Genomic DNA, 27,762 nt, shown 5'->3' with positions numbered 1-27,762 from the left:
ACTAGGAAAACGACCGCTGAAGCTCTAATCTGAACACACGACTCCATGCTAAGTAGCGCAATTTCTTAGCTAGTGAGCTACGATCGGCAGCACTTAGGCTTTCGCGCGGAACAATAATTGACAGCAGTAAAGTAATGCGCACAAGTACAACTTCCCGCAGCGCAAGGCCTAAGGGTTTAAACACAGCATCCCAGTGCGGAGTATGCTTTAATCGAAAGAGCAATAAATTTATTAGGAACAGGAGAGTACTGACACTGCCTGACTGGGGCAGGGAAAGTGGTGTTTAGGGGAAGGGCGGGGTCCGGCTGTGATTAGAGCGGTGCATGTGCTCACATGCTAGCCTCTCCCGCAAGCAGACTACGAAGTTAGGAGCCATACAGCAGCGGCCGACGAATGTCCACAGGTTAATGTCCACTGGCGAATGTCCAGTTCGGTTTAACGTCCTGGCTGAGCAAGATCATTCAAAGAAGACGGTGGCTGCTTCCGGTCGGCATACCACCGGATAATTGTACTTTTTTTTCTTCCGTGGATGAGGGGTGGGAGTGGGGTAAATTTTTATCCGACAGGCGATAGCAGTGTTATCACCGTGCACGAATGCGAGCGTCCTTTCATTATCGTCACTCATACAGATAGAGGAGGGTAACGCCAAAGGGTTCTGACCTCGCGAAACCAGACCTGCACGGGCATCAACCTCGCAGCATCCCTCGTGCCCCGGCAGTTACCTAGACGCGCTATCCTCACCACCGCTCGCACCATTACACAAACGCATGCGCCCTCCGAGCTGCACACGGCGCCTAACTTATCAGCGGCGCAGCTCGAAAAACAAAATACGACTCCCATCCAGTTGCGTACGGGGCTTCCCTTTCTTTTCTCCGTAACTTGAGACTGAAAGTCTCTTGCGTGAGATCAGTGGACAGCCTTTTCTGGTTCCCGCAGATCTGTGTTTTTTTTTCTTCTTTTTGTTTGCAGAGAGATTTTGTCGATTGTACACATCTCTGCCAATGACCCCTCAAACAAACAGTGCGCACTGTTTATTGCGTAACCTCCTCTTTTTTTTCACATTCTTCTCTGCTCCGCCTTTAGCCATTCTTCTTCGAGTGGCTGTCGTATCGGCGACACGTGTTTGAATGCATACAACCCCCCGAGCGGCGTTATCTCGCGGCGGTGGTGTGCCGATATCCTCGGGGCCCGGGACTCGCGTTTTATGGTCCGCTCGCGCTGGGCGCAGCACGCGTGACCACCTCGCTGTGAGTCGCTCGGCAGGACGCAGCAGTGCCCGAGGTGAGGTCGCGAGCCAAACTGGTTTACAATCGATACCCGTGCAAGCCCGGCGCAGACCACTGGACAGATCGGTTCGGCCCGCGTAGCAGACGACAACTCTCGCAGACGACCGTCCGGGTGCCACACACGCGGCCTGCTGCCAACAGGGGCGGGATTCGACGGAGTTCTTGTGTCGGCACTCCGTGCTTCATTTGGTCCCGGTTCCAAACGAGAAGGCAGCGTGGACGATGACTTCTTCAGTGCTGAGACTTCTGCTTCTCTTGGCGCCCGTTCTTTTAGCCTATGCTTTCATAACCTACATCGAAGTCCGCCTGCCGCTTCCGGTGAGTTCTCAGTGTTTTTCATTCGAGAATACGAATTCGTCTACCAACCCAAGCTATTCCCTTAGCGGACATTTGTCAAAGGATAACTTAAGCTTCATGAGTTTCGCCGATCTTCTCACAAAAATCTCGCACAGCGGAGTGTTCTCTTTTTTTTTAATCAGTTTGGCTTCCATCAAATGGATAACAGCCTACGGGGGCACTGAAGTGTCGAACCTAATGCACAGTAGTAATGAACAGTATTCCATAACCCATTTGTTTTTTTTATTGCGATCTGCGGTTCTTGAATTACGGCTCGGTACATAAAACCTCTACAGTTTTCCAATTCAAAATTCTAGAATTTCCTTTTCCGAATCGCAAGGGTGGCCCCGTCCGACATTTCACCTGCATTTCTTGTGCGTCACAGAACCTCAAGACAAACGTGCGTATCAAGAGTTATTTTTCGATATTTAAGTTCGTGCTCTTCTACAGGGGGAAAGCAGGCTTCCATTTTGCTGCTTTCGCGTTCTTCTAAACGAATTTTTGCTTTATCCGGCAATTGTTGTTGCTGCCTACAAAGACGGTGTTGTTTATGGGCTGATCATCCAAAAGAGGTGTTTTGCGTTTCTTTCGTAAACACAGAAAAAAAAAATCCTTCTATCGCGACAGAAATACCCCTTTTGCATTCCCGACCTTGGGTCCTGAGTGTCCCATATTGTGACATAGCGGGGAAACATCTGCAAGGACTTTGCACAGCTGTTGGCGAACCACCGTACACGATTCACCGCCGCCGCGCAGTAATTGCTGCAATTGCCTGCACGAGCCAGCGCTGCGTCGACCTTTCGGTACCGGTTCTTGAGCTTTAATGAGAATGAAAGTTTTATTTCAACAGGAAATCTGCGGTCCGCGGCGGCCGCTTTTCTGGTGGAGGCGAAAAGCAAAAACGCCCGTGTGTACGAGATTTCGGCGCATGTTAAAGATCCCCAGGTGGTCAAAATTAATCCGGAGACCTCCACTACGGCGCGCTTCATCGCCTGCGTTGCGTCGGCGCGTTAAACCCCACAATCAATCAATCAATCAATCAATCAATCAATCAATCAATCAATCAATCAATCAATCAATCAATCAATCAATCAATCAATCTGCGGTAATCACGCTCCTTGCGTGATTATCAGTCTGCGGTGTTCTAGGCGTGAACCGAAGCTCGCATAGCGATATGTGGCGTGATAACCTTGTAAGTAACACGAAAAAAATCATGAGTCATGTCAACCTGGGTTAGGTGCATGGCCAGGGAAGCTTTTTTGCGCACGGCATAGAGGTGACATCGAATTTTCGTAAAAGGTAAGAACAACTTTTGTTTCTTTTGAGAGTTGTCGGCGGTTATCTATACACTCTTAACAAAAATGCTAGTAAAAAGGTAGTAACGGGTTGCACTTACTTACTCCTTGCGAACTTTACTACCACCATAACGGTACACGTAGGTCCTGACACTAAGTACGGAACCTAATTGTTATCGTTACTAGTCTAGACCATGCACTTAAACCGCTGCTTGTTTGATACTAACACTCACTGGTAGTAGCAAAATTATATGAATTATTGTACATAATGACCCCAGCACTTTTCCCACTCTAAATCATGATTAAAAAGCTTTTTGCAAATTCACATGCTGACTTGTATATTATGCTCCCATTAAAATGCACATATTCTAAAATTATCGCTAAAACTTTTGGTTTTTGCGGCAAGCCCAGTCGAGGACTTTCCGCTGCTGGCTATAAAACCAAGAAGAGCAGATGTATTGCTAAGGTAATCAAGTTTCAAAAAAAAAAGTTACAATCGCTCCCCCCGTGTATCCCGTTGGTTTCCTTGCTCAATATATTTGTTGTCCAATTGTGACATGTGCGTGTTGAATGCGTCTATGTCGTGCTGCGCGCTCAGCCGATCCACACTGTCACGCGTGGCTTTTTACTGTTATGCATGGCCAGTAAGTACTAAGTACCTAGTGGATACTGTGACAAGTAATTGGTTTGTGTTCTGTTAGTAAGTGACACGACCTTTTTTCTTAAGAGTGTAAGACACATAAATGCGCGCGCGCGCTTTTATTTCACCAACCTGCTCACGCATCCACATCCATATAATTTTTCTTGATGCTGCGAACGAGCCTCATTCCCTCCCTGTCCCACCTCTTCTCCAAACGGGCCTAGAGGGTACCCTCTTAATGAAACTGACCCTCCTCCTTATTTTGACCATTGATCCTGAAAATGGTTCTTGTTGATAACTAATGAACATTCATGAGCAAATGAAATGCGATCACGAAAATGTGAACCAGAACACACAAATAGAGCGATTTCTTTCCGGGCAGGTCAAATTGACACCTGGCTTAAGTACAGTAACAAAGTTGGAAAATGCGTCTTTCCAAATATACCAATAGCGCGCCATTAATGGACCTTCACGAACAGTACTTTTAGGGGCGAAGCTCCTCTTGCTCGGGCCCTGTCCCGTCCCTCGTTGCTGCTGTATACGGCACGGCACATTAATGATGATTGTGGCAGGATCCCCCGAGGGATCGGCCAACCAAAGATTGGCTGAAGAGAACAAAACGTTCAACGCGTTCGTTGCTACCCAACAAGAAGGAGAGGAAAAAGAAGAGGTTGTCGTTCGTCGCCTGCGAGCTCAAGACACGTACCGGGGGCACGCGACACAAGACGCTCTGCAGAAGGCGACGGCCAAGGTGGCTAAAATGTCACACACCGAATTCGCCAACTTACCCATGGAGATTCTCATCGTCCAAAACAAGCCCTACATAATCACCACAAACATCGACGTCGTCGACGGACTTGTCAACGGAGCGGTGGAAAGCTTGACGTGTCGAGCCTTTATATGATCTGCGGGCGAATGTTTCACGGTTTTAGCGAAAAGCATTTTTGCTTCGCCCCTTTCATCATCATTCACTTCGTGGAGATGGCGGATTTTTTTTTTTTTCAGTTTTACGTGTTCTGGTTCATATTTTCGTGTTCGCGTTTCATTTTTTCCGTGACTGTACCCGAAACCCACATCCAAGTGACGAGACGTACGACCTTGACGTCGAAGTCATGCCTTGATCTTGCAAATTGGGCCTTTAATTAATTAGTCTACTGAAGACGCATATCCAAGTGATGAGACGTATGAAGTCGGCATCATGCTTGAACGGAGTGCGACTTTGGTGGCGAGACCGCGTGCTAATAGCACACCCACCGGGACGATCTTTTCCAAACGTCTCGAGCTATATAGAGCGCATGGAGAATCGTGAATCCCCGGGAGTTTTGTTCTCAGGCACGAAAAATACCCGTAAGCCTAGCCCCGATCAAAATGTGCACCCGTCTCTTGCACGCAGGGCAAGCGGGCGTCTCCGGGCTCTCCGTGGCCCGCGCCCCAGATGTGGCAGACGTCGCCGATGCAAAGGACCCTCGACCCGGACACCTTCTCGCTGTCTTCGGCGGCGGCCGAGTCCTGCGACGTGGTGGCCAAGGCCCTGGCGCGGTACCGCAAGTTGGCCTTCCTCAAGGAGGTCGCCTGTAAGGCAGCGCAGGGACCCGGGGCCGAGCTCGAAGCCCTTCCTGCACTCAGAGTCGACGTGGCCCGCTACCGGGGCCCGGAACACTGCGGTTACCCGCAACACAAGGAGGACGAGAGCTGTGAGTTGTCGGAGAAAACTGCACCAGATGCTGAAAGGAAGCTTAGTAGGTTTTTAAAGCAAAGCTTTGCTACTTTCGTCAGGCGATTTCGTGGAGGATGCGCAAATGACCTTTTGACCGGAGACACACCCCCGGTGACACGCCCCTCGAAGCGCATCGCGTGATTCACAGGGCCCGCTGTTGGCGTCTGCGGTCGCCGACAGCGGTCGCCACCGCCGCTGCGGCCGAGGCAGCCTACCACCCACGCAGCCTCCCATGCATGCGGTGCGGGGTCGTTTCGGTCAACGTGACTCGTCTCGCGCCCGGCGAAGAGGAACGGTGCGTTCGCATGAATGAACGCCGCGTTTACCCGGCGTCCTAGCCATGAATGAACGCCGCGTTCGCCCCGGTGAACCCCGCGTTTGCCCGGCCTCCTTCTGCACCGAACTGAACGGCTTTGAGACGTGGTCGGCAATACAGCTAAATCAAAGGTTAACCAAGCAAAACCAAGAATCAACCAGACTAAGCCAAGCTTTCGCTTTGCATGTGCAAGGTTAACGTAGCTAAGCCGCAGCCATTTTTTTTAATTCTAAACAGGGCTAGCGTTGTAATCTAATCACATGCAATATTATTTACCCACCAGAGAAGTGAAACGCAGAAGTGTAGGTTTACACAAGACGAGCGCGCTTAGCTTAGCTAAGTTTAGCTTAGCTTCATCTTAACGCCAGCAAATTTCCGATACGTTAGTTTATGAAAATATATTTGCGCGAATTATCTGAAACAAATTTTAATAAATGGCTTTTTTCTTTGTGGTGAGAACTCGTTGGAAGGAATGTCACCTGAACTAATTTGGAACCAACTTTTGTACACGGCGTGCTTATACGTGCGCTTTACTGAGAAAACTAACCTATCAAATTGTCGCGTTAGGCAATTTGAACTCAGGTTACACCCTTCCTGAAGTTATATGAAGTGTCCATTGCTATCCAAGAGTTCGCCCGGTCGTATTAAAAAAAAACGTTAAAAGTGCGAGGACTCTTTACGTTGGGATGAATCAAATATATGTCTTTCATGTGTAAAATAAATAGGTGAGAGCTGTGAAGTTACTAGTTTTTGGTTCCTCATACTCAAAACAGGAAACACCGTAAACTTGGGGATCGAATTAGGAGCCGAAATAATGCGCAATTGCCTATTGACTCTTAAATAATGTGGAATCATGTGGAAGGCGCTGTTGCCATTCGACCCTCATGCTCTTCGCTTCCCTGCTCGACCAACTTGGGCAGCCTTTCTCCTAAACCCATTACGTCTAAACTGTTCCTAAGCGTAGCTTAAAGCTTTAGAATGGGCTCATCATTGCAACATTGAACCGGTACTGTCCATATATTTTTGTGTGTGATGCGAACTGTATACTTTTGGTCCTTGTCGTGTTCCCGCTGCTTTATCTTCAAAGTTAGCAAGTGTGCTCATGCTTGCATAATCTTAAACTTAAGTCCCACAAAATTTCTTCTACTTTATGCTGTTTTATGCCGCGTCAGGCCGAGTGTGACATTCAAATAATAACAAAGTAAAACGAGTTAGAAACCATTTCCTGTACATGTCTCCATTTGTTCGTCCTTGTCTATATTCGTATTCGCACTAACTTCTCGCCAATGTTAAACTCTTTTTGTTTGCTTGTTTTGAAGACACCCTTGTGGTACCCGAGCAAGGCGATGCTGTCCTGAAGTCTCAAACCGTTTGGGGCGCCATCCGCGGTAAGTTATCTTTCGCATTTGTACTTGTCTGTGAATGTCAGAACTTTCCGCAGGCTAGATATCTTATCTGCATTATTTGTTGCAGGACTTGAAACATTCAGCCAGCTTGTTTACCAGGACCCCGTTAGCAAAGCGGTAAGCGAACAGAAAAAACTTGTGAACGAAAAAAAAAAAATCCTTTCGAAGCATTGAAGGTGCGTTGCTTTTATCTTCTATTTGTTCGGTACAATTTAGGCACGCTGGGCACGTAACGACTGTCTATGCGGCGCTACCTTGTACGTGATCGGAAATAACGGACAGACGAATCAAAATACGCGGGCGTCGTCAAAGCGCCAGGAAATGCAGATAAATGAACAGGTTCAACTACATGTGCAGTACACGCGAACTAAAAGACGGGACGACTATGTTTATGTGGTTTGGTATCGCATGTAAGTTTCGATTTTGTGTGACATGTGACTTAGCGAATTTTTTTTTCTGGGCACGTGATGCATGCAAATGTGTAAGGGTTCTTGTTCGCTGATGTTCAGTTATAGATAAATAGTTAGCGTCTTGCCATTATAACGTAGAGCTAAACATTTGCCTTCCTTTGTCACCACTTACTATAACTCACTTCACTCTGATCCCAGCCGCGGAATGTGGGCTTTCCTTTCCCCACTTTTTTTTTTAAATTGCCGTCATGGGGGCAGCGGTCAGTTTATGTTGCCTGTTTTCATGCTACGTAATCATATTCTGATCGGCGCGCTTATGAATTGAGGAAGATGTCGCTGCTCACAAGTACACAACGCAAACCTCGCTCTGCTTTCAGTTTCTGATCAACGTTACCACCATCGATGACTTCCCCAGATTTTCGTACCGAGGCCTCCTCATTGATTCTGCGAGGCACTTTCAACCGATGAAGGTCCTCAAGCAGAACTTGGTAAGTGCACGAACGCAATCCAGGAGTGGCACAAGTCGTTATTGAGCGTAGAGCAAGTGCAGTAGTACGATCAGCTGGAAAAACATTTCGTGCGCCATCCTTGGCAGCTACAACATCCGCGCGCTAGCTTTGTTGCCCTTCGTAACAGTTTACACTGATGGGTTCGAAGTGGCGCGGATGTCTGAGTTGTGTGAGTTTCAAAAATGTCCATTTCGCGCCCATTTCAGTTTTCACGAAGTTGCACTTCCGAGTCCTCTGACCAATCACGTGTACAGAAATATACGCAGCGCTTCCTTGTTCCTGTGTCACATTCGGGTCGTCAGCTTTCAGCCAATCAGGCCTCGCTTGAAATGAACAGTTTGAAAAAAAACACGAATTTAAATGGACTGGAAATTCTACTAATATTTCGACCCAATGTTTATGATCCGTTTGCAAGGCTACTCCTATTCGTGGCACTGTCCAGTTGGGACATGAAAAACAGCCCCAAACAAAGCACTGGCCATTTAAAAGCAGATCTGCAAGTCAAGAGCCTAAGAGTCAGGGCATTGGTCTGTCGCTGCTGAAAGTAGAGAGCGGAGAAAGCGTAGCAGTTTGGAAAAAAAAATCACAAAGTGTGCAAACAACAACCGCTAAGCCATGTCAACCTGACCGCTGTGTTCTCCACTGTATTTGTGCTTTATTTCCATAACGAAGCGCTTCTACCTAGGTTTTCGATGCGAATTCAATATTTTACGCGCATATTTCATTACGCTTGTAATGAGTCTAAGGCCGGGTTCAGGCTGTCGCCGCAACTGTCGTAATAACTTTAAAAAATGACATCATTTCGTGTCTCTGCCAACCGAACTGCGTGACATGCTGTTTTTTTATGTCCATAGATTACGATGTGGCTTGTGCGTCGGTAGTCTGAACATAGCTATAATACATGCAGTATGGAAAATAGCAGACGAAACAGCTCGTCGCATTCTCATTTTTTTAATTAACATTTTTTCCAGACTTGTCTAAACGTTTTTCTGTATGCTGTCCACTCCGATGGAGTCTATCCGTTGATCCCGGTCTAAAAAACACGCCGCGCGTTGCAAGAAGCTGCGTGATTAGTTTAATTAACTATGCGATGCCTGGATCAGTAGTTCCGGGCAACTGAATGCGGTTTGTAGCGTTTCAGGTTACCTCCAATACGCCAGTCATTGCTCAATTGTTGAAATCTGGAAACACGATAATGCGTTAACGCTTCTTTTAAGACTTGTCAAGTCGTTCAATCGCTGTCTTTTGTTTGTCAGGACGCCATGGCCTACAACAAGTTCAACGTGTTCCACTGGCACCTTGTCGATGACCAGTCGTGGCCTTTAGAGATGTCGACGTACCCCAATTTAACCAAGGTATGCTTCTCCACTGGAACGTGATCACAAGATGTCGCGTTCCATGCGCAATCTTTACCCGTAGCAAACTGGAACTTTTGCTTTTGAATTCCGAAATTTTAAGACCACGTGCGGACAATATGCTTCTAAGGCGAAAGCTGTAGGAGGTGACCGGGGTTGTAGTCGTCGTCAACACGAATGGTACCGAAATGACTACCGCTGCAAAGAGATAATAAATAGAAAATTCAAAGCCGCTTCCTTAAGAAAAGGATAGTTAAAACGGGAAGCTTTCCCTTGTGCAGCCCGAGTGAAAGTCAAAGTCCTGAAGCGCGAAACTTTCCCTCATGCAACCTGATAGTCACAGTTCAAATTGCTTGGGAATGGCGCAATCGAATGGACTTCGGCTTCATAACGCAAGGGACACAGATTCGATTCGAACCAGGGGACGTGTTTTTTTTTTTGAGAGGGGGGGGGGGGGGGGGGAGGCGGTTGATGTGCCTACGCTTATCATCATCATCGGTTTGGGAAACCCACTGTGTAAAGTTGGCTCTTCTGTAGTCTGTTTTGACGTGACTTGGAACGCCATCAGTAAGGCATAGAAAGCTTCGCTCTAAAACACATTTTTTATTTTTGTTGTGTGAGATTTGGAACGGGGTCGCCGTAGCAAGTCAAGCGCGCTAGCCACTGAGCTAGCTCTGCACCGTGCCTGAATGGAACAAGAATCAGCCTCTTGCGTGCCCCAAATAGCGGCCAGTCCGCCTGCTGGAGTAATCAGCGTCAAAAGACGATGAAAGGCAAGCGAGGAAAGAGATGCAAACACGATGCAACGTGGCAAATTTCTCCTAATGGCAGGCTTTTGGCTTTTTATCCCGCAAGCGAACTGAAGTGCTCGAGGAATTTTTAAAGCGAAGCTTACAGCCTCTCACTAAATGATGTCCGTACGCAAAAACGCACTGCAGGAAAACCAACTTTGACGATGATGACGAGCGTGGATAAAGTCTATATAAACATCAAAATGACTTACTGCGAAGCTTGGCGACATGTTAGGCCCCTTCCACTAAAGGCTGATGTGCAGCAGAGGGAGAAAGTGACGCAGGCGTGCGACAGCGTGACGTACATATGCCTAACATGTTCTGAGAGGGACGTTGCTCTGCATGCCGTAAGGCTTTTCGCCGCATAGAGTTTCATACTGATATATACTAGAGGGAAATCTGGCGCCACTGTCTAGAGGAGCTGCGCTTCGGTGAGCGATCCGTCATGTACCGGGCAGGCACGTTCCACTTGTCCTTGGCATGGCTCATGAACAGGCTGAAAAGTTGGCTCTGGCTGCAAAAAAGCAACAATATTACTGTACAAGGTTCATCAAATTAATTTTGTAATCATAATATTGAACCACCAAAAAGATTAATTTGTCAGTGATTATGTAGAAGCTTCATGCACGATGAACATGAAAAAAAATGTTACCCTTTTTTTGTTGATTTTGGCTTCGAGACAAAAAAGAAGCCATATGGCTAGCTAAGCCAAGTAGGAACGTCGTTAGCGGCAATGGCGTCGCCCACGGCGGCGCGTGACTGCAGCGACAGATTTCCCTGTAGTATATATTAGTATGAAACTACGTTTCGCCCCATGGCGTTAGGCCTAATGTCGCATTTTGAGGTTTAACCCCTTGAACCGGTACCCACTTGAAGAAGTACTCACTGTACACCCAGCAGCAGGCCCCGCCACGCGCCGTAGAACCCAAATGTTAGGACTACGAAGTGCATTTTGCTTCTCTTGGCAGACAAGCTTTTACTTAGAGGTGGCCTTAAATCGGCGTGGGTTTCGTGTATGTATTTCTCTTATTGTTGTTGTTGACGCAACTACCACCAAAAACAGTTTTTTAAGTACATTTCCTAGATTAACTACCAGAGCATAGCCCTATTATGGGGCCGCAATTTTGTTTGATCTCGGTGATGCTGTCGATAGCGAGGAGGGCTTTCGCTGTGCAGAGGTCACAGACAGCCGTAGAGGTGTTTATGAGGCATGAAATAGCCCCTACCCCTAAAGAAAAAAAAAATTAAAGCCCTTCCACTCAATGTGAAAGCTGTCGAAAGTCCAGAGCAGTGATTCGCCTTAATGGGCTGTAGCGTCGTTATTAGCTCACTGCTGCCACCCAATGCAATTCAAATTTCCCTCCATCGCAGTGCTCGCGCGCCCCCTGCCTGAAACTGCGCCAGCGGGAGTTCTGTTTTTTTTGTGCTTGCTTTTCCACCCGCACGTGCCGGCATTGCACTGCCACTTTTTTTCGCTTACTATCGTAAGATACAATCCAACGAGCGTTACTAACTAAATGAACACGGGCGCTGCCGGTTAATTACGTATGTTTTGCCTCAAATGTACCTATACTTTTCTTTGCGCTAAACGACGGGGAGATGTATTGCAAGCGCCAGCGGTTCACGAGTTTCGAACACTTATGACTATATAAACCGCTTGGCTTTCGAAGCCTCTGGTTTACGCCGCGACGACGGAACGCCGTGTGGGCCCACTTTTGTCCAGCGATAGAGCTACGACGACAAGGCGAGCCCCTAAAGCGCTCTGCACTTAAAAACACACACATATGCAAGGGTACAAGATACTTTTTTGTCGTTGCTCCACGCAGAGTGCATATTCTCCCAGACACGTCTACAGCCGCAAGGACGTTCAAGAGATCATCGAGTACGCGCGGCTGCGAGGAATTCGCGTCATCCCAGAGATCGACACGCCGGGACACACGCAGGCGCTGGGAAAGATATTCCCGGGTGAGTAGTCAAGCTGCAGGTATCTTTGTTATTTCTCTTTTGTGGCAAAGCGAGCGCAATAAAGCGATAGGAACTCGCAGCATTCGTACTCTTTCGCAATGCGGTGCAGCTGCAGGCGACGGAATGTGCACACGTTCTGGCGGCGAGCTTCTTTGTCGAGAGAAAAAAAAAAAAGAAATGACTGTAAGCAGTTGTATCTTACATTGTGCCGGGATACCTGTGAGTGCGCATATACTGTGGGAAACAAAGCCTAAAACAAATAAAATTAGGTCATAACTCCAGGGTTCGACTTCCGATTTTAATGACATCAACAAAAGCGCCCGCTTCTCGCGTAAACGACATGTATGATTGCACGTATGAGAGCGAGACCATTCAGAACAAGCGGGTTGCACAGGTGAAAAAGCGGAGTAGCAAGAAGAGCAAAGCAACATAAATTTTACAAGAAAAAAAAACTAGAACGTACCTATCTCAAATAAAATTTTTCTGCTGCCTTTGTTTCCCTATTAGCGCATAAGTTCTAGATGCGGCATGAGCGAAGACCTCGTCTTGTCTGAAAAAAAGAAAAACCTGAAAATAAGATAGCCAGAAATAAAGAGGAGGGCGCGTATATCAGTTATTAGGCAACGCCTAGGCGCGTCGCGCATGCGCACACGAGCTCGCCAACTGATTGGAAGAATTACGAACCAGCAAGAAGGGGGCGTCTTTCTTGCTGGCAGAAACGTTCTTCGCGCTGTTCAGGCTGCGCTTCCTCTTTCAGCTCTCCGTTTTCACTGCTGTATGTGTAGAACCAGTGTTTAATGGTGTTGGTGTAGGCGTGGATGATGCAGAAACATCAGTTGATCGTAAGGCGGATCGCCGTGGAAAAAAAGTACCACAGCAACAGTGGCTGCCTTGTTTGGTTGTCTCTGCTCGCTGATGAACCTAAAATAATGGTTGGCTGTTAAAATGCCTCTGCAAATTTGTACGACAGCAACAGTGGCTGCCTTGTTTGGTTGTCTCTGCTCGCTGATGAACCTAAAATAATGGTTGGCTGTTAAAATGCCTCTGCAAATTTGTAAAAGCGTAAACACATTTAACCGATCTATAAAACTGTAAAGCAACAATAACCACAAATCACAAATAACCCTAGAGGCCACACTCGGCTCTCACACTAACCTCGAATTCACCTATATATGTCGATTGATTCCCTTCCTGATTTTCTTTTTAAATTTTTGTGTGTTTCTCCGCTTTAGAGTTTCTTTCTGTGTTTGATCTCGACTCGTGCAGATATTCTCACGGCGTGTTATTCCAACGGCACTCGCGGGAAGCCCGATTACCCGAACCACGCTGCGTTCGAGATGCTGAACCCTATGCAGCAATATACCTATGACGTCATGAGGAACATCTTCAAAGAAATCATCGGAACCTTCAAGGACAAGTATATCCACCTGGGAATGGATGAAGTGTACTACGCCTGCTGGTTAGTATTCAGCTGTCGCACGCGAGTGCAGTATACAATTCTGTAAAAACAGAGTCGCACTTTAAAATCTATCATTCGCTTGTGAATCACTTCCCGTCATTCCGTATACGACTCATTAATGATGAGTTTTTTTCGAAAAGAACAATTATACCGAGGTCCGCTCTGCTTGAAGTCACTCCAAGAATAACTCACTTCGCAATGCATCACTGGTCATAGAACGCTACTCTTTTTGCAATGACCTACTTTTAGCTACGGAAACTCAGAAAATATATTAATACACCTAGATCTCAGTGACGACGTTGCACTCACGGTATGTTCTCTAGTACGAACAACCTTATAAGCAGTGACAAACACGCCTCTTCTTCGCTGTAGTTATTATTCGCGTGACGGTATTAAGGCTTAAGCACTGTAGGAAACTTGTCCCGTAAAATCTAGCATCCGTCCGCCCCTAACACAACGCGTTTCGCTTATATCAACCAATGGGCCATAGGGCCTATTGTTATGATGCCCTTGGAAATATGCTTCCAAGCTATGAATTTGCTTAACTTCAACACTTTTTCTAACTTTTTTTGAAAAAATCCTAAATGCTTGCAGAACGTAGTCACCCAACCCACCCAGTACTTAGATTAGGGGTCGCGAAGTACCTCAGCCAAAAATTACTGCTCTATGCTCATCAGATAACTCGGAAACTCGCTCAAAAGATTTTTGTCTCTTTCCCGGTCTTGACGTTCTTCGACGGCTCGAATTACGTCCCTAAGGCCATGAAGCGTCTGTTGGCCGGTTTTTCTTCAGTTGCAGCAATAAACCTTTTTCCGTAGCGACTTTTGAAAGAAAGTTACAAAAACAAAGCAGAAATGGAAGGCGTATCTGGTGCGACGAGCAAATCACGCAGTGCCCTTCCTTGCTGGCGATAACTATAGCTTTCGCAGTGGTTCCAGACGTGAAGGTAAGAGTGAAAGCGCTTATCGAAAGTGTTGCAGGGTCCCTTTAAAATAGTGAAGCCGACAGCGAAGGGGCATGGTGTATAACCGTCACGCCCACTATAGAATTACTTGGTTGTACTAAAGTTGCCTTTTTCACATTGATTTCCTGTTGCGCAGTGAAGCCTGGTAATAAATTAAAATGGCGCTCTCTGGGTTAAAAACGGCGTTGACGAGAGGGGAAGAAAAAGCAACCACAAATAATAAGTCTCACGTTAGGTCTCATGGCGTTAAATGAGACACGTAAAAAAAACCCAGGATACCTCTGGGTATGTGCGCCGGATGTGGCCAGAATGCTTGCGCGGTGTCAGAGAATTCCCCAAAGAGGTTTCGTTAAGGCTTATTCCAGAAAATGTATCTCATACCGTCGTATTGTGCAAATGACTTGTATCATGTTGTCATTGACACCCAAGCTAATCAACATCTGATAAGTAAGATATGCCAGCTTCTTTCTCGCTGTGGGTCTAGGCACCACCCAGTCAAAAAGGACGACAAAAAAAATTGTAGTTTGTCGTATTTTCGCATGTCGTACTGTCGTCTTGTCGCATTCTTGTCATGTCTTGATTCTGATGTTCTGTCGCGTGTCGTATTCCTGTCCTTATTTTGATGTTCCGTCGCCCCGAATTCTTGTCTTGTCGTGATCCTGATGTTCCATCAGTAGTTGCACATGGTTTGAATGTTACTGCCCATTGTGAAGAGTAGTGTAAATGGCAGTTCTGTTGTGACTACAGGAACCTTTGTCGTTGAGGAAAATGACTTTGCGTCGTAACAACAGATGGCTTTGTCGTAACAACAGGACTTCTGTTGTCACAACAAAGTTTTTTTGTCGTGCGACAGGAATTCTTGTTAGGTTTTTTGCGGTATTCCTGTTGTGATTTTAAACTATTCAAATGCATTCGACTAGTTTTTGGAAATTCAATGAAGCAGTGGCCAGATATTCACCCCCTATGTACCCCATTGTTGAGCCTGGTGAAGCGAGCTCTATTCGTCTCACTACGCTGCAGGGAGTCGAGCCCCGAGATCGCCGCGTTCATGAAGCAACAGGGTTTCGACTCCGTCAACCAGGTGGAACAATACTACCTCAGGACGACCATGGCAAACGTCCAGAAACTCGGGGCCAAATACATGATCTGGCAGGACCCCATAGACAACGACGTCAGCGTACGCCGTTTTAAATCCTTTCTTCTCATTCTTTCGGTGTTTCTTTTGACAGCGGAACTTCAGTTTAAGGGGCCCAGTATCATGTCTTTGTAACGGCTCCAGTAGGGGCCCCTCCAGTAGACACACCTGCGCCCCTTAAACATTAGTTTTTGCCTTTGTTGACGACAAGCATGCCTATATTGAACAGAAATGTTGGAACTCCCTAGTATTTGTTGTATTAACCCCTGGTATGATATTTCGGTGTGGAATTGAGCAGCGATATTCTCTGGAAAAAAAAATCTGGAGACGAGACAGAAAGGAAGAAAGATATCTGATAAAAAGGGAGGGTGGCCGTAGAGCCGTTGCCAGTAAATGTGCTGGGGTAGAAGAGATAAAGGATGACTAAAAGGCAACCATTGACGGTGGGAGTCGACGCGTACAATTAGAACTCTGAGGACGGGAAAACAAACATTCCGCTCCGCTAGACGCTCCGATGTCTCGCGCATGACGCTTTCCGCCGGGGTGCGCGCATGCAGGCGGCGAACGACACCTTGGTGGGAGTTTGGAAGGACACCTCGCTCGACGAGAAGATGAAGCGTTGGCAGGACTATATCAAGCCCATCGCGCGAAAGGGATACCAGATGGTGCTGTCGGCCTGCTGGTACCTCAACTACATCAGCTACGGACAGGACTGGAAGAAGTTCTACCAGTGCGACCCGCGAGGATTTGACGGTCGGTGTTCAAGTGCACATCATCACTCCTCCACCCCCCATTTCACGTCCATATGAGCAAAGCCATCATTGCATTCATCCTCACCATCATAACGATCATCATCGTCATCATCGTCTTTAGCCGAAGTGTAGAGTCCAGAAGGCAAACCTTCTAGCCTTTGGAGCGGAGGGATGGCCAGCTCCTCAAAATAGTGAAATGGGTTCACCATTTTATTCCGAAACTATGCTAGAGTTCTAGCTTCTGTTCTAAAGGAAATCATGTAGTAAGGAGGAAAATGGTGAGAAGAGGCGTGACTCCGCCCCTGAGAAGAAGCAATGCGGGTGGGTTCTCCCGCTCCAAGAGTTACTGATGCGTAAAACGAGGTGCGGGGATTACGCTATCACACCTCATAAGTTCGACATTTATGCGGGATGAGGACAGCAGCCGTCACTACTCTCAATACAAGGTGCCATGGAGACAACATACTTAGAATGTTGTTTGAGACAATTAGTTCTTTGGCAACGCTTGCTGTTACAAATGACACTTTCGCCAAAAAACAACGCAAATATGAAAAAACAGTTTCAGATTTGCCGTTTCCCGGCATCACCGGTGACTACATTTGCGAGGCACTAGAAACATAACAATAACTGCGTTAACTCGACCCTTAGCCCTCAAGCAGTACCATCAAACAAAACCGATGGCTCCAGCACAAATGCACAATCACGCTCGTTGGCGGCAGATTTTTCTGGAACCTGCCAATCGTCCATACTAGTCCGTGTGTCGTCGCAGGGGCAGCTCGGGAAAATGTCTGGCGAGTCACCGCTCTTTTACGCTTACTTATTGTTATTTTTTTTTGCTGTTCGTAAATGTTTTCAGTTTTTGTTAAAGCTCTCACGATTTTTATTTTGACGTAGCGATTTCAAACGAAACGCTTCTTCCGTCAACATGATCAATTAAGAAAAGAAAATTGCGTGTTTTCCTCTCCTCACGATAGCAGGTTGAGAATGGAAAATAACCAGCCGGCGTGGCATGGTCGGTAAGGCGTCGGCTTCGCTCCCGAGAGGAGCCAGGTTCGATGCCGATTGCAGCTTCGTTTCTTTTCTTTTCGCTAGCTCAGAAGAACCTTCCCACAAAAATAGGCGAAATTCAGTTGGCTTGTCTAGTGTTGTTTCCGCACTAAAAACCATTGCAATCGGTCTACGATCACACGATGAAACAGCAAAGCTTCGCGGTCATTCGCCTCGATCTGGACGAGATATGATCACGACAAACGCTTGAACCGTAGTTTTCACTGAAACGCTTCGAAAGTGACTGTATTTGAATCATAGTCGTTGCCTTAGAACGCGACTTGTAATTAAATTTCGATAGGACAGAAAATGCAGTCAGGCTACCAGCCGTTAAAATGCCGCATCGAACCCCGATTGCAAACACGGATGTGCTTGACTGCGGTTGTAAATTAATAACACAGATGTGCCCTTTCCGTTGCAACTGCATGACGCAAGTGTGTAGTAATGTTACATCGTCATACTGCTGCCGTTTCGGTTGCCCAGTTGGCGTCGCGACGTATCATTTCGCGGTTTTATACTTGCTGTAATCTGCGATAAGAACACTCGGAATGTACTCGAGGCCACTGAAGCTCGTCTTTGCTTCTTCTTTACTCAAATAAAGCCTTTTCTTTGCACTATCGGCCCGGCTGGAGACGAGAAGGTACTTTTTGCTTTAATTCTTTTTTGACGGTCCACAATGCCCATGATCCCGGAAAAAGGGCCACCATTAGCTTCGTTACAAAAGGCTCATGACGTCATATCCCAGTCGTGGTAGCCTGGGCTTACATGGACACTACTGCCTTTTTTAGTGTACTCACAGGACCGGGATAATTGGAGATTAATCGGAGAGGCCTTTGCCTTGAAGTGGGCGTAGATAGGCTGGTGATGATGATGACACCACCACCGGAAGGTTCAGCGCAAGGGCACCAGCGTCAATTTACACATTATGGTGGCCAGGGGCGTCATTACTGAGCTCGGGTGCATGAAGGGAACTGTACCACCGTCGCTCGGGATATTCAAGGAACGTGGGCACCGACGCTATGCCTGAGCTCCTTAAAACAACAGTTATGAGTAGCCAATTCTCGCTGCTTCTTTGAAAATTAAGGCATATATCGTATCCTCACCTCGTAGAAACAGGCGATAAAATCGCGTTTTCTGTTCACGACAGTAAGATCGAAAATCCTCAAATTCAGTTTTTGATGAAGGCCAATCGCTTTCCACCGACGAAACGGCAAGGTAGAATCTGTAAGGAATGAAAAAAGGGGGTAGAATGAAGGCAGAAAAGTTAACTCCTGGCAATAGAATCTAGTTTGCTAACCTGCACGCGGAAAAAAATCAGCAAAAATAGAGAAAGCAGGAGACGGAGGAAGGTTGGAGCAGATAGTAGACAGGTATGCCCAGCGCTAGGGCACTAAACGTTCAAGCTCAGTGTTTATCACTGAAGTCTTTCAGTGTAGAGTGTTATGTTAAAGCTCGACGCCCGCAGAAAGCGTATACGAGCTCCTTAGTCGCCTTGTGAGCTGATTACAGAGAAGGCCAGTGACATAAAATCCTTTCCTCCGAGAATGGCCGCGGAGGGTCCAAGTTTCACAGTTCTAACGACAGCTTCTCTCTTTTAAAGCAATAACGTGGCCACTCGCATAAGACGCGCCGTATCGTCTCCAGAGTGCCGCATGTTTCACACTCCTCACTTGCTGCCATTCCTATCAAGTAGAAGCAAGCATTTGTGAATGCCACCCCTAGCCAGAGACGGCAAAGAAGACTTGCTTCAGACTGTGGCAGGCTTAGTCGAAGGGGACGTTCTAGGTGCGGGTCAAGGGCACCTGTGCATGTACACCCTGCGGCAAAATAACCCGGAGCATGTGAGCGCGTGGCAAAATGCATCGCCGCGCCATCTGATGGTGCACTTCTGGTGCCGAGACATCCATGTGCACGTGCGCGTCCAACTACGCTCGCTATCCTGTCTTTTACTTCGCTTCAAGCGACAAAGCTGATCACATTCAGCGTTTGGCTATAGGGGCCACTTTCTTCGCTGACATGCCTCGCTCGCACCCGTTTCGGTGGCGAACGGTGAGGGTGAAAAGTGCGTTGTTTGCTCTGCCCTCATCCAAAACATTACATATCTTGCCCGTCTCGGTGACGATTTCGTGCCACGTATATTACGTTGCGTCTTTGTATTTTTTGCCTAAAACATCCAGGTGGTAGGTAAATAAAAATGACCACACCAAAACGGAAAGAAAGTGATGCGATAAATATTTTAGGGCAATAAATTGTGATGAGAGCTAGCTCTCCCTGCCCACGTGCTAAAATAGGTACTTTGTGCTGCTGAGCACGAGGTCGCTGGTTCGATTCCCGGCCGCGGTGGCCGCTTTTCTGATGGAGGCGAAAAGCAAAAACGCCCGTGTGCACGAGATTTCGGCGCACACGGGCACTGTGACCTCATCGCCTGCGTTGCGTCGGCGCGTTAAACCCTACGATCAATCAATCAGCTAAAATAGGTACTGACGGGGACAACACGAGCAGAGATCGTCGCGGTCATGGGCTTGACAAAAAAGAAAAAAATAGTTGCAATACGCGTTGAATTGGTTGACACAGACACTGACAGACATTCTTGCGTTTAGAGAGCCAAACCAAGGTTATCTCCCTTGAAACTAAGTTATCTAAATCTTGTTGGAACGCCTCCTTTATCAGAGCCAGGGAGATAGAGCAAAACACGCTTCCCGCTCGCCGTTCACCGCCGAAACGAGTGCCCGTGAGACGTGTTGAGCATAAGAAGTTACCCCCAGCGCTTAGCGCTCCATGCTGTCAGCTTTGCCGCTTGAAGCAAAGGAAAAGACAGGGTAGTATACACGGGTTGTACGCGCACGCGCAAATTGGTGTCTAGACTCCAGAAGTGCAACGTTTGATGGCGCGGCGTTGCATTTTCCCACGCGCCCGCGTGCCCCAGCTTATTTTGCCGACGGCTGTACAGTGCTCAGCGATTGAAACGCGATACTGGGAGCGCGTGGCTGCCGGTGCTTGTTGCGCCACAGGTGAGCACTTGTGAAAGTGAGCTGATGCATTGTGGTTTACGGTGAGGGTGAGAGCGTTCGTGACGCATGCCGACTGCATCCGGCAGACAGCCCTTCAGTGTGTGGTTCTTGTCGGCGTCATAGGGGTGCTACATGCCATGGCTTCAAAACGCTGTGCCTGCGTACTGCGCCGCGCGAAGCTGGGTGAGCTGGCACCGCGCGCGGTATATAAGAAGAATTTGAATACGCATTTATCGCGATCTGTTATCGTGGCGCGCACGGCACGCAGGCGCAGCGTTTTGAAGCCATGGCATGTAGCACGCCTATGGTGCCGCCAAGAACCACACACTGAAGGGCTGTCTCCCGGATGCACTAAGCATGCGTTACGAACGCTCTCACCCTCATCGTATACCACAATGCGCCAGCTCGCGTTCACAAGCGCTCACCTGTGGCGCAACAGGCAACAGCAGCCACGCGCCCCGAGTATCGCGTTTCAATCGCTGAGCACTGTACATGTGAATTATTCAGTAGACCATTTAGAGAGTGTTGCCCCCCGGGAAAGTATGCGGAGAAGCCTAGCTGCGTCCGTCTTAGATAATAGAATGCGAGGCTTTGCATCTTTGCGATGGATATGACACAAAAGGCTCAGTGAGAGCCTCTCAGCAGAGTCCGTCAGCAGATCCATCCGGAGAAGGGCAGGCATAATATACTTAGTGCTGATATTTTTAATGACGAAAGTCAAAACACCAACGCTTTCCCAACCTAACGCTGTTAAGTGCTAGCCGTCTTTCGACAGGTGGACAGCCCGGATCGGCACCACATGCGAAAATTCTACGTGAACGTAAGCGTTACCGCCTCCTCTAAGATTGCTGGCTGCGGGCACGTGCTGACTCTTTTATCATGCAGCAGCGTGTCATGCGAAGGAGACAGCAAGTCGATCGCTGTGCAAATATGGGCGACCCGACAAGCCAGTGTAAGTTTTGATATATTTAGGAACCCGTTCGGCGGTCGACTCGCTACGGGCTGCGATACGGTCTGCGCCAGCTTTCTGGGCGGCGAAGACGACGACGCTGCTATAATGGTATTCAGGGCTTCATATCGTGAAGTTTTAACCACGTCACTATGAATATGGGTAGGCAGCGCGACGAACACTGACAGTTTTCGCCGCATCGGGGCTCTGTTTACGGCCCAGTGAGCTAAAAATACGGGAAACGGACTGAAAAAATTCAACTGTACGTCCGGTGTAAGCCTCGTTATTTAGTTTTTTTTTTACCACTCCTAATTCGCCAGAAAAGACGGAAGAGAAGAAAACGGCAGTTATGTCGACTCAGCGCCTTTCGTTGACCTCAAGCTCACAGCAGTTGTAGCGAGTATGGATGATGATAAATTCACTTTGTAGTTATAACCGCGCTGACGTGCAACTCCGGAAAAAGTATGGAAATAGATTTGTAACAGCCTCAGGAGTTCTCACTGGAAGTACATCGGACCACGAAACGTCTCCGCGTTAATTCTAACCTGACTACTGTCCAATCGGTGATAAATACTGCGTATTAGCCTTTCTTCGCCTAACATTGCAACTACCTGTAGGAACTTATTTGCGTGAAATACTAATCTACATCTCCACCGTATCTGTTTTATCATCTGGGTCTGTATAACCTTGCGCGCACGGACTCAATCTGCCGGTTCCCCACAACGGACGTCATCCAAGGAAGCCAAGGAAAGCACGCTAGTCGTGCAAAGGGGTGATTAACCATTACAACAGTTCATTATTTATTTATTTATTTATTTATTTATTTATTTATTTATTTATTTATTTATTTATTTATTTATTTATTTATTTATTTATTTATTTATTTATTTATTTATTTATTTATTTATTTATTTATTTATTTATTTATTTATTTATTTATTTATTTATTTATTTGAAATACTGCCAGTCTCTTTGTGAGACCAAGGCAGGAGGGCAACAGGGGTGTACACATATACTTAGTCGGCAGTGTTGCGACCGGGCGGGGGCACCCGATCCGAGCTCCGTGGCCTCCGACATACGAGTGGTAGCGTGTATGATGCGAGCGGCCAGCCGCTGTTGCAGCCGTGAAGAAGTCCAGAAGCCGTAGGCTAACGTAACTGTTTACTTCATAGCGAGAGGTGAGCCGAAGCCAAAGAACAATGCCCCGACGGGCGAGGTTACAATACAGGACTCGAGCAGAGCGACAACATCGATTCGCTGCTCTAACAGGAATGGTTTACAGCGATTGCGGGGGTCTATTTATACCCAAAAGCGGTAACGGTCAAACGCCAACAAGCGGCAACACGCCACGAACGTCACAGACACACACAACGCTCTTTCCAGAGTTCGTGACGGTCGGTAGCCTTGGCGCACGTTGAGTCCGAGAGAGGGGAGAGAGGAGGACTCCGTTGCGATCGACGGGGTCTCTGTGTCCTTGAAGAGCGTTGAGACGAGCCTCGCCGGCAGCCGCCGAAGTTTCGAAATGCGCCGAAAGCGAAGCGTCTGAGCCGGCTTGTCGAAACCTGTCACCGACATGGTGGCGCCTGACGGCTGAAAGGCGCAAGCAGTGGCTTCGCCGCACAGCCGAGGAGTGATGCGGGAAAGTACGGCGGCGCTGGCCGATTCGTAACAGCAGATAGTACAACAGTAATAAAAGCGAAAAGTCGAAACAAGTACAAGGGTTAAGTAACTCTGATGTAAGTGTCATAATTTTTTAGATTGCACATATTTATAAAGAATACAAAGGAAGTGAAACATGTAGAAGGTTGAGCAACGCATAATATATGGATAATAACTTGAGGTTCCTCAATTTTAAAAGGACGCCAACAGGGGAAGTGCACTCAAGTAAGCCAAAAAAAGCAACTTGTCTAAAGAAAAGAGATTTATATACAAACTAATCATACGTTGCGCAAACCACAACGAACAATACCGCGCAGAGCGGAACCGTAAAAAAGATTCACAACACCATGAGTCAGCAAGTAATTACACTGCGTGAAGTTTGCGCGTGTGGGTATATAGTATTTACATCAAAGCAAGAAAACAAAAGATAAAGAACATTACGGAGCAAGTCATACATATTCAATTCACAGCAAAAAAATATATTACAGAAAAGTAAGTACAGTCAAAATTCGCAGTGACTGAACATGATGCTGTATGTTATGCCGACGCAAGTTTAGGGGTGCTCACTGTGCAGTGCACAGAATACATAACATTCGAATCCACACTTCATTAACATTAGAATTGCATGTTTTACTTTCCTGTTAATTGGTAATGTTAGCGATTTTGGACAAAAAATCAGTTAGTGAATCCGTGTTATAGTAACGGATGGGTCCAAGCGATTCCATTCTCGGATAGCAATCGGGAAGAAAGAATATTTGAAGGCGTCATTATTGCAAGGATATTCAGTCAAAGTGTGCGCGTGTTTTCGCCTTGTTTGCCGGGATTCTGAAGGGTGGATGAACTTGTATGCGTCGATTCTATAATGATTGTGCGATAGTTGAAAGATATATTTTAGACGGGCTTGTTTAACTCTAAGTGTATGAAGTCCCCAGTCCAATCGCATATTAGTTGGTGAGTCAGTACGTTTATATTTGTTGCAGATAAATCTTACGGCTTGCCTCTGTACCTTTTCTAGTCTTTTTATGCTAGTGAGAGTATAAGGGAACCATACTGTGCTGACGTATTCTAATACTGGTCTGATATATGTGGTGTAGCCTAAAAGCTTAGTTGATTTTGGTGCGAGCCTCAGACACCGTCTAATATAAAATAATTTGCGCAACGTAGTGGATGTAATGTGAATGATGTGCGAGTCCCATTTAAGGTTGGGTATTAAAATTACGCCTAAATATTTGTGTTGATGTACTTTCACCAGTTGCGTGGCGTTAATGTTGTAAGGATAATTCATGGGTTCTTTCTTTCTCGTTATGGTCATACACGCTGTTTTTCTGAGGTTAATCTTCATTTGCCACTTAGTACACCAGTTATCAAGTTGGTTTAAAGATTCCTGTAGCGCGACATGGTCTTTGGAACTGTTGATTTCTTGGTACGGTCGTCATCAAAAAGTTTGATTTTACAGGAAATGTTTGTCGTTATGTCATTATGTCATTTATAAATATAAGAAAGAGGAGAGGGCCAAAAACTGAGCCCTGACGGACTCAGGATGTTACGGGCATCCTATATGATTGTACGTTTTCGAAGATTACAAATTGCGAGCTATAGTTATAGACAGTAGCGATTAGAAAAATGTATTAAAGGAATTAAAATGGAATAATGTGAACTAGGATGAAAAAGGTTTCTTTAGGTTGGTGTGAGAGAACGTCGATGTAACACTGAGACGGTAAAATGGTGAGATAGTGAAATGCCTGGCTGATGTGTCGATGGGTGGACATGTATATTATAAAAGGTACCCGTCCCAAAAGTTCAGCGGGAACCAGAACCGCCCCGTCGACGTTGGACAGTGATTAGTACCGCCAGGCTATCGCCGTCAAAGGACGAAAGCAGATTCGCCCCGAGAAATCTGCATTAATCGGCATGACCGTTTGCTCATTGCAGGAACTGATCAGGAGAAGGACCTGGTTGTGGGCGGAGAGGCCTGCATGTGGGGCGAATACGCTGATGGCACCAACCTCATTCCCAGGCTCTGGTAAGCACTCCAAGTGGAGATTGCTCAGCTCGGAAACAGTTCTTCGCGGTTGCGTGGCTGCAGAACGTGATCTCCTAAGCTTAAATTCTGTTCCACATCAAATTTGCTAGAGTAGTTAAGGCTTAACACCCTTACCTCAAACCTTAGCCTTAACGTGAAACCTCCCAAATGAATTTACAACCGCATTATTGGCCTTCAGTCCCCAGCAGCTGTATTGCTCCTACCCAAAACGGCGGGAAGGCAAGCAATTCAGCAGAAGGTTTTAAGAATCTCTAGCTCCGGGTAGGCCGCCAATGGGAACTGTTTATTTGTACATTTAAGGCTCCAACTTTTTCAAGCGAAACCAATTTATCGGCTCTTTCACATGAGCTATCTGGTATTCGATGGGACATAATAGTGGTGAGTTAGGTACGAAGGGTAGGTGAGGGATTTCCAGTGCTTCCCACCGGGGATATTTTCGGTTACCACGGCCATTCTGAAACGCATAACTTAGGGGTATGGTTCTTGGTTCATAGGGCTATAGCAGGGAATGGGGTAGAATTCTGCAGCCTTAATGACCGTATAGCACCTATAGAAACGTCGCTGGAAATTTTCGGGAGAGGTCTTCGTCTTGCGCTGGACACAATTAAACTGATTAATGTGATGGTAATGATGATGGTGATTATCATGACGATGATCATGATGATGATGATAATGAAATCGCAACGATAGCATTAGTCTGCGGACCTTTTGGTCCCTTTATATAAGATCCCGACATGTTCTGGGCTGCGTTGCGCATGCGCAGTTTGGTCGTTCTGCCAACTGCGCCAATTAAGCTGAGGCCAGCACAGCCCAATGATAAAATGACTGCTTCGAGGCCGAGGAAGTTGCAAAGGTCTATATTAGCTTTATGCATTCGCATTTTCCAATTCTCCTTCCCATGCTCTCGAATGCGCGCATCTCGCGAAATTCGTGTATTCTCCGTTCTTTCCACGCCCATCCCAGGCCCCGGGCCTCGGCCGTTGCGGAGCGCCTGTGGAGCAGCGCTGACGTCAACAACACGGACGACGCCAGCTTCAGGCTGGATCAACAACGTTGTCGCATGCTCAGGTGGGTGCTTGGTGAGCGCCTACTTAGCGGGCTGTTCTGTTCTAGGCCCACGAATGGGCTTACCGAATGAATCCACCAGAAGCGGTGAGCGCGCGCACAAAATACGTCTGTGGCCTCCAACAGCGCGAACCCAATACGGGTCGGGTACAAGTTAAGAGCGGCAACAGCTTATGTAATGTATCCCTCCGGCAAAGCGGGGGACCCGTCACGTCAAAGCGCGCGAGCGCTGCGTGACATCGTGTGATTTTTTCATGTATTTGTTTGCTGTCGCTGCAATACGCAGAGATGAAACCTGAAAAAAATGACAGTAAAGACTCGTGTCATGCTCAAAATACTCTCCGTTACGCTCTCTTTGCGCCGCGCAGAGGAACGGCCGGCTGCTCGAGTGTACTCGAGTTTCGCGAGCTTAGTTCCGGTTTATCGTGGTTCTACAGAACATGTGCCTTCCATACAATTTTTGGTATTAACGAGCTGGAGACATTAGCGCTTCACTTCGTTTATCCCAGTACAGTCGGTAAAAAATGCATTTGTACCCCCCCCCCCCCTCACCCCGTTAACTGTGACGCGGGTAGCATCTAACAGTGAATCATAAATTAGCACCAAAACAGTCAAGGGGTACATTGAATTGAAAAAAAAGTGCAAACGTTAATGCTTTTCCTGATTTTCTTCTTGTTTCGCATGCCTTAATTCCTGTTGTATAACCCGTTGCTTACCCCCTTTAACTAGTATTACCTAATCCAAATACGCCTTGTAAGGATAACGTTCACGTCCAAGCAACCTAATATGATGCGTCTGGTTGCCATCCTATGACAGGTCGAACAAATTTGGCGAGGGGAGCTCTGAAACCCGGTGAAGTTAATCCCCACTCTAACAGCACCTTTTTGAACTCGACACGTTTTAAAGCTGCGAATCGAAATGTTTTTTCGCAGGCGTGGAATTCCGACGCAGCCCATCTTGAACGGCTACTGCGGCGACTACGATTGGGACCTGGACACTCCCTATCACATCGACTGAGCGCGCCTGTACGCAGCCGGCTCCCAGACCACCAAAGCCCCGCCATGCCTTGCTCACGTGACAAACTGAATACCTTAAAGGGGCCATCAATGCAGAAAACACCTTTGTTCAGATTTGAAAGAACTAGCCTTTGGTAACTCACTCGGCTCCAATATCCAAGGAACACATTTTTTGGACCGAGAGAACGCAGGAAATATTGGGCAACTTTCGAATTTCGCGCTACAGTGACGAAATATGGGCAGGATGAACAGCAATAAAAACATAGTTAGCAGTGTGTTAACTGCACTTTAGAATTCAAGGAATACGCTCAAATAGGGCCATAAGCCCCGCCACAATCGCCCAGTACTGTTTCTTGGCGGTGACCTTGGCCGGCAGCCACCAACTGACAAACAATTTTCTGTGACGTCATAGATCTGTGGCGTCAATGTTCTGTGACGTCATACGTCGCCGAAAAGTGGCTGGGGAATCGCCAATGTTTCATCTGTTTTCGTTAATACCTTCAGAATTCGTTTCAAGCTCGGGATAAAACTGATATTATTGTTATTGGGACACGGCGCTCTTTCTAATCAAAGTTGTATCTTGTTTTCATGGCCCCTTTAAGGCATCATCGCTAATAAAATGAGCTGACTTGGAA

General features: G+C 47.0%; 1 protein-coding gene across 1 annotated transcript; it reads left to right on the top strand.

Moving 5' to 3' along the window:
- The first annotated feature begins 1,174 nt into the window (after positions 1 to 1,174).
- LOC144145426 (beta-hexosaminidase subunit alpha-like) lies at positions 1,175 to 27,762 on the top strand. Its single transcript, XM_077677039.1, has 13 exons — positions 1,175 to 1,604; positions 4,951 to 5,251; positions 6,910 to 6,978; positions 7,064 to 7,113; positions 7,784 to 7,894; positions 9,172 to 9,270; positions 11,888 to 12,026; positions 13,293 to 13,485; positions 15,470 to 15,626; positions 16,142 to 16,337; positions 24,935 to 25,025; positions 26,010 to 26,114; positions 27,044 to 27,762. The coding sequence occupies exons 1-13, from the start codon at positions 1,509 to 1,511 to the stop codon at positions 27,126 to 27,128; spliced, it is 1,692 nt and encodes a 563-aa protein (XP_077533165.1). The 5' UTR covers positions 1,175 to 1,508; the 3' UTR covers positions 27,129 to 27,762.

Source organism: Haemaphysalis longicornis, unplaced genomic scaffold (assembly GCF_048455015.1).
Source record: "Haemaphysalis longicornis isolate Haplotype H1 unplaced genomic scaffold, Haemaphysalis longicornis Haplotype H1 scaffold_7, whole genome shotgun sequence".
NCBI lineage: Eukaryota > Metazoa > Arthropoda > Arachnida > Ixodida > Ixodidae > Haemaphysalis > Haemaphysalis longicornis.
Note: the sequence above shows the minus strand (reverse complement) of the source record. Positions and strands in the feature narration are given on the sequence as shown.

Bases quoted from the DNA above. Each gene is read 5' to 3' on its own strand.
- LOC144145426 (XM_077677039.1), top strand. From the start codon at position 1,509: ATGACTTCTTCAGTGCTGAGACTTCTGCTTCTCTTGGCGCCCGTTCTT. The intron at 7,895-9,171 runs GTAAGTGCACGA...TTTGTTTGTCAG, and splicing joins AGGTCCTCAAGCAGAACTTG to GACGCCATGGCCTACAACAA. The intron at 15,627-16,141 runs GTACGCCGTTTT...GCGCGCATGCAG, and splicing joins CCATAGACAACGACGTCAGC to GCGGCGAACGACACCTTGGT.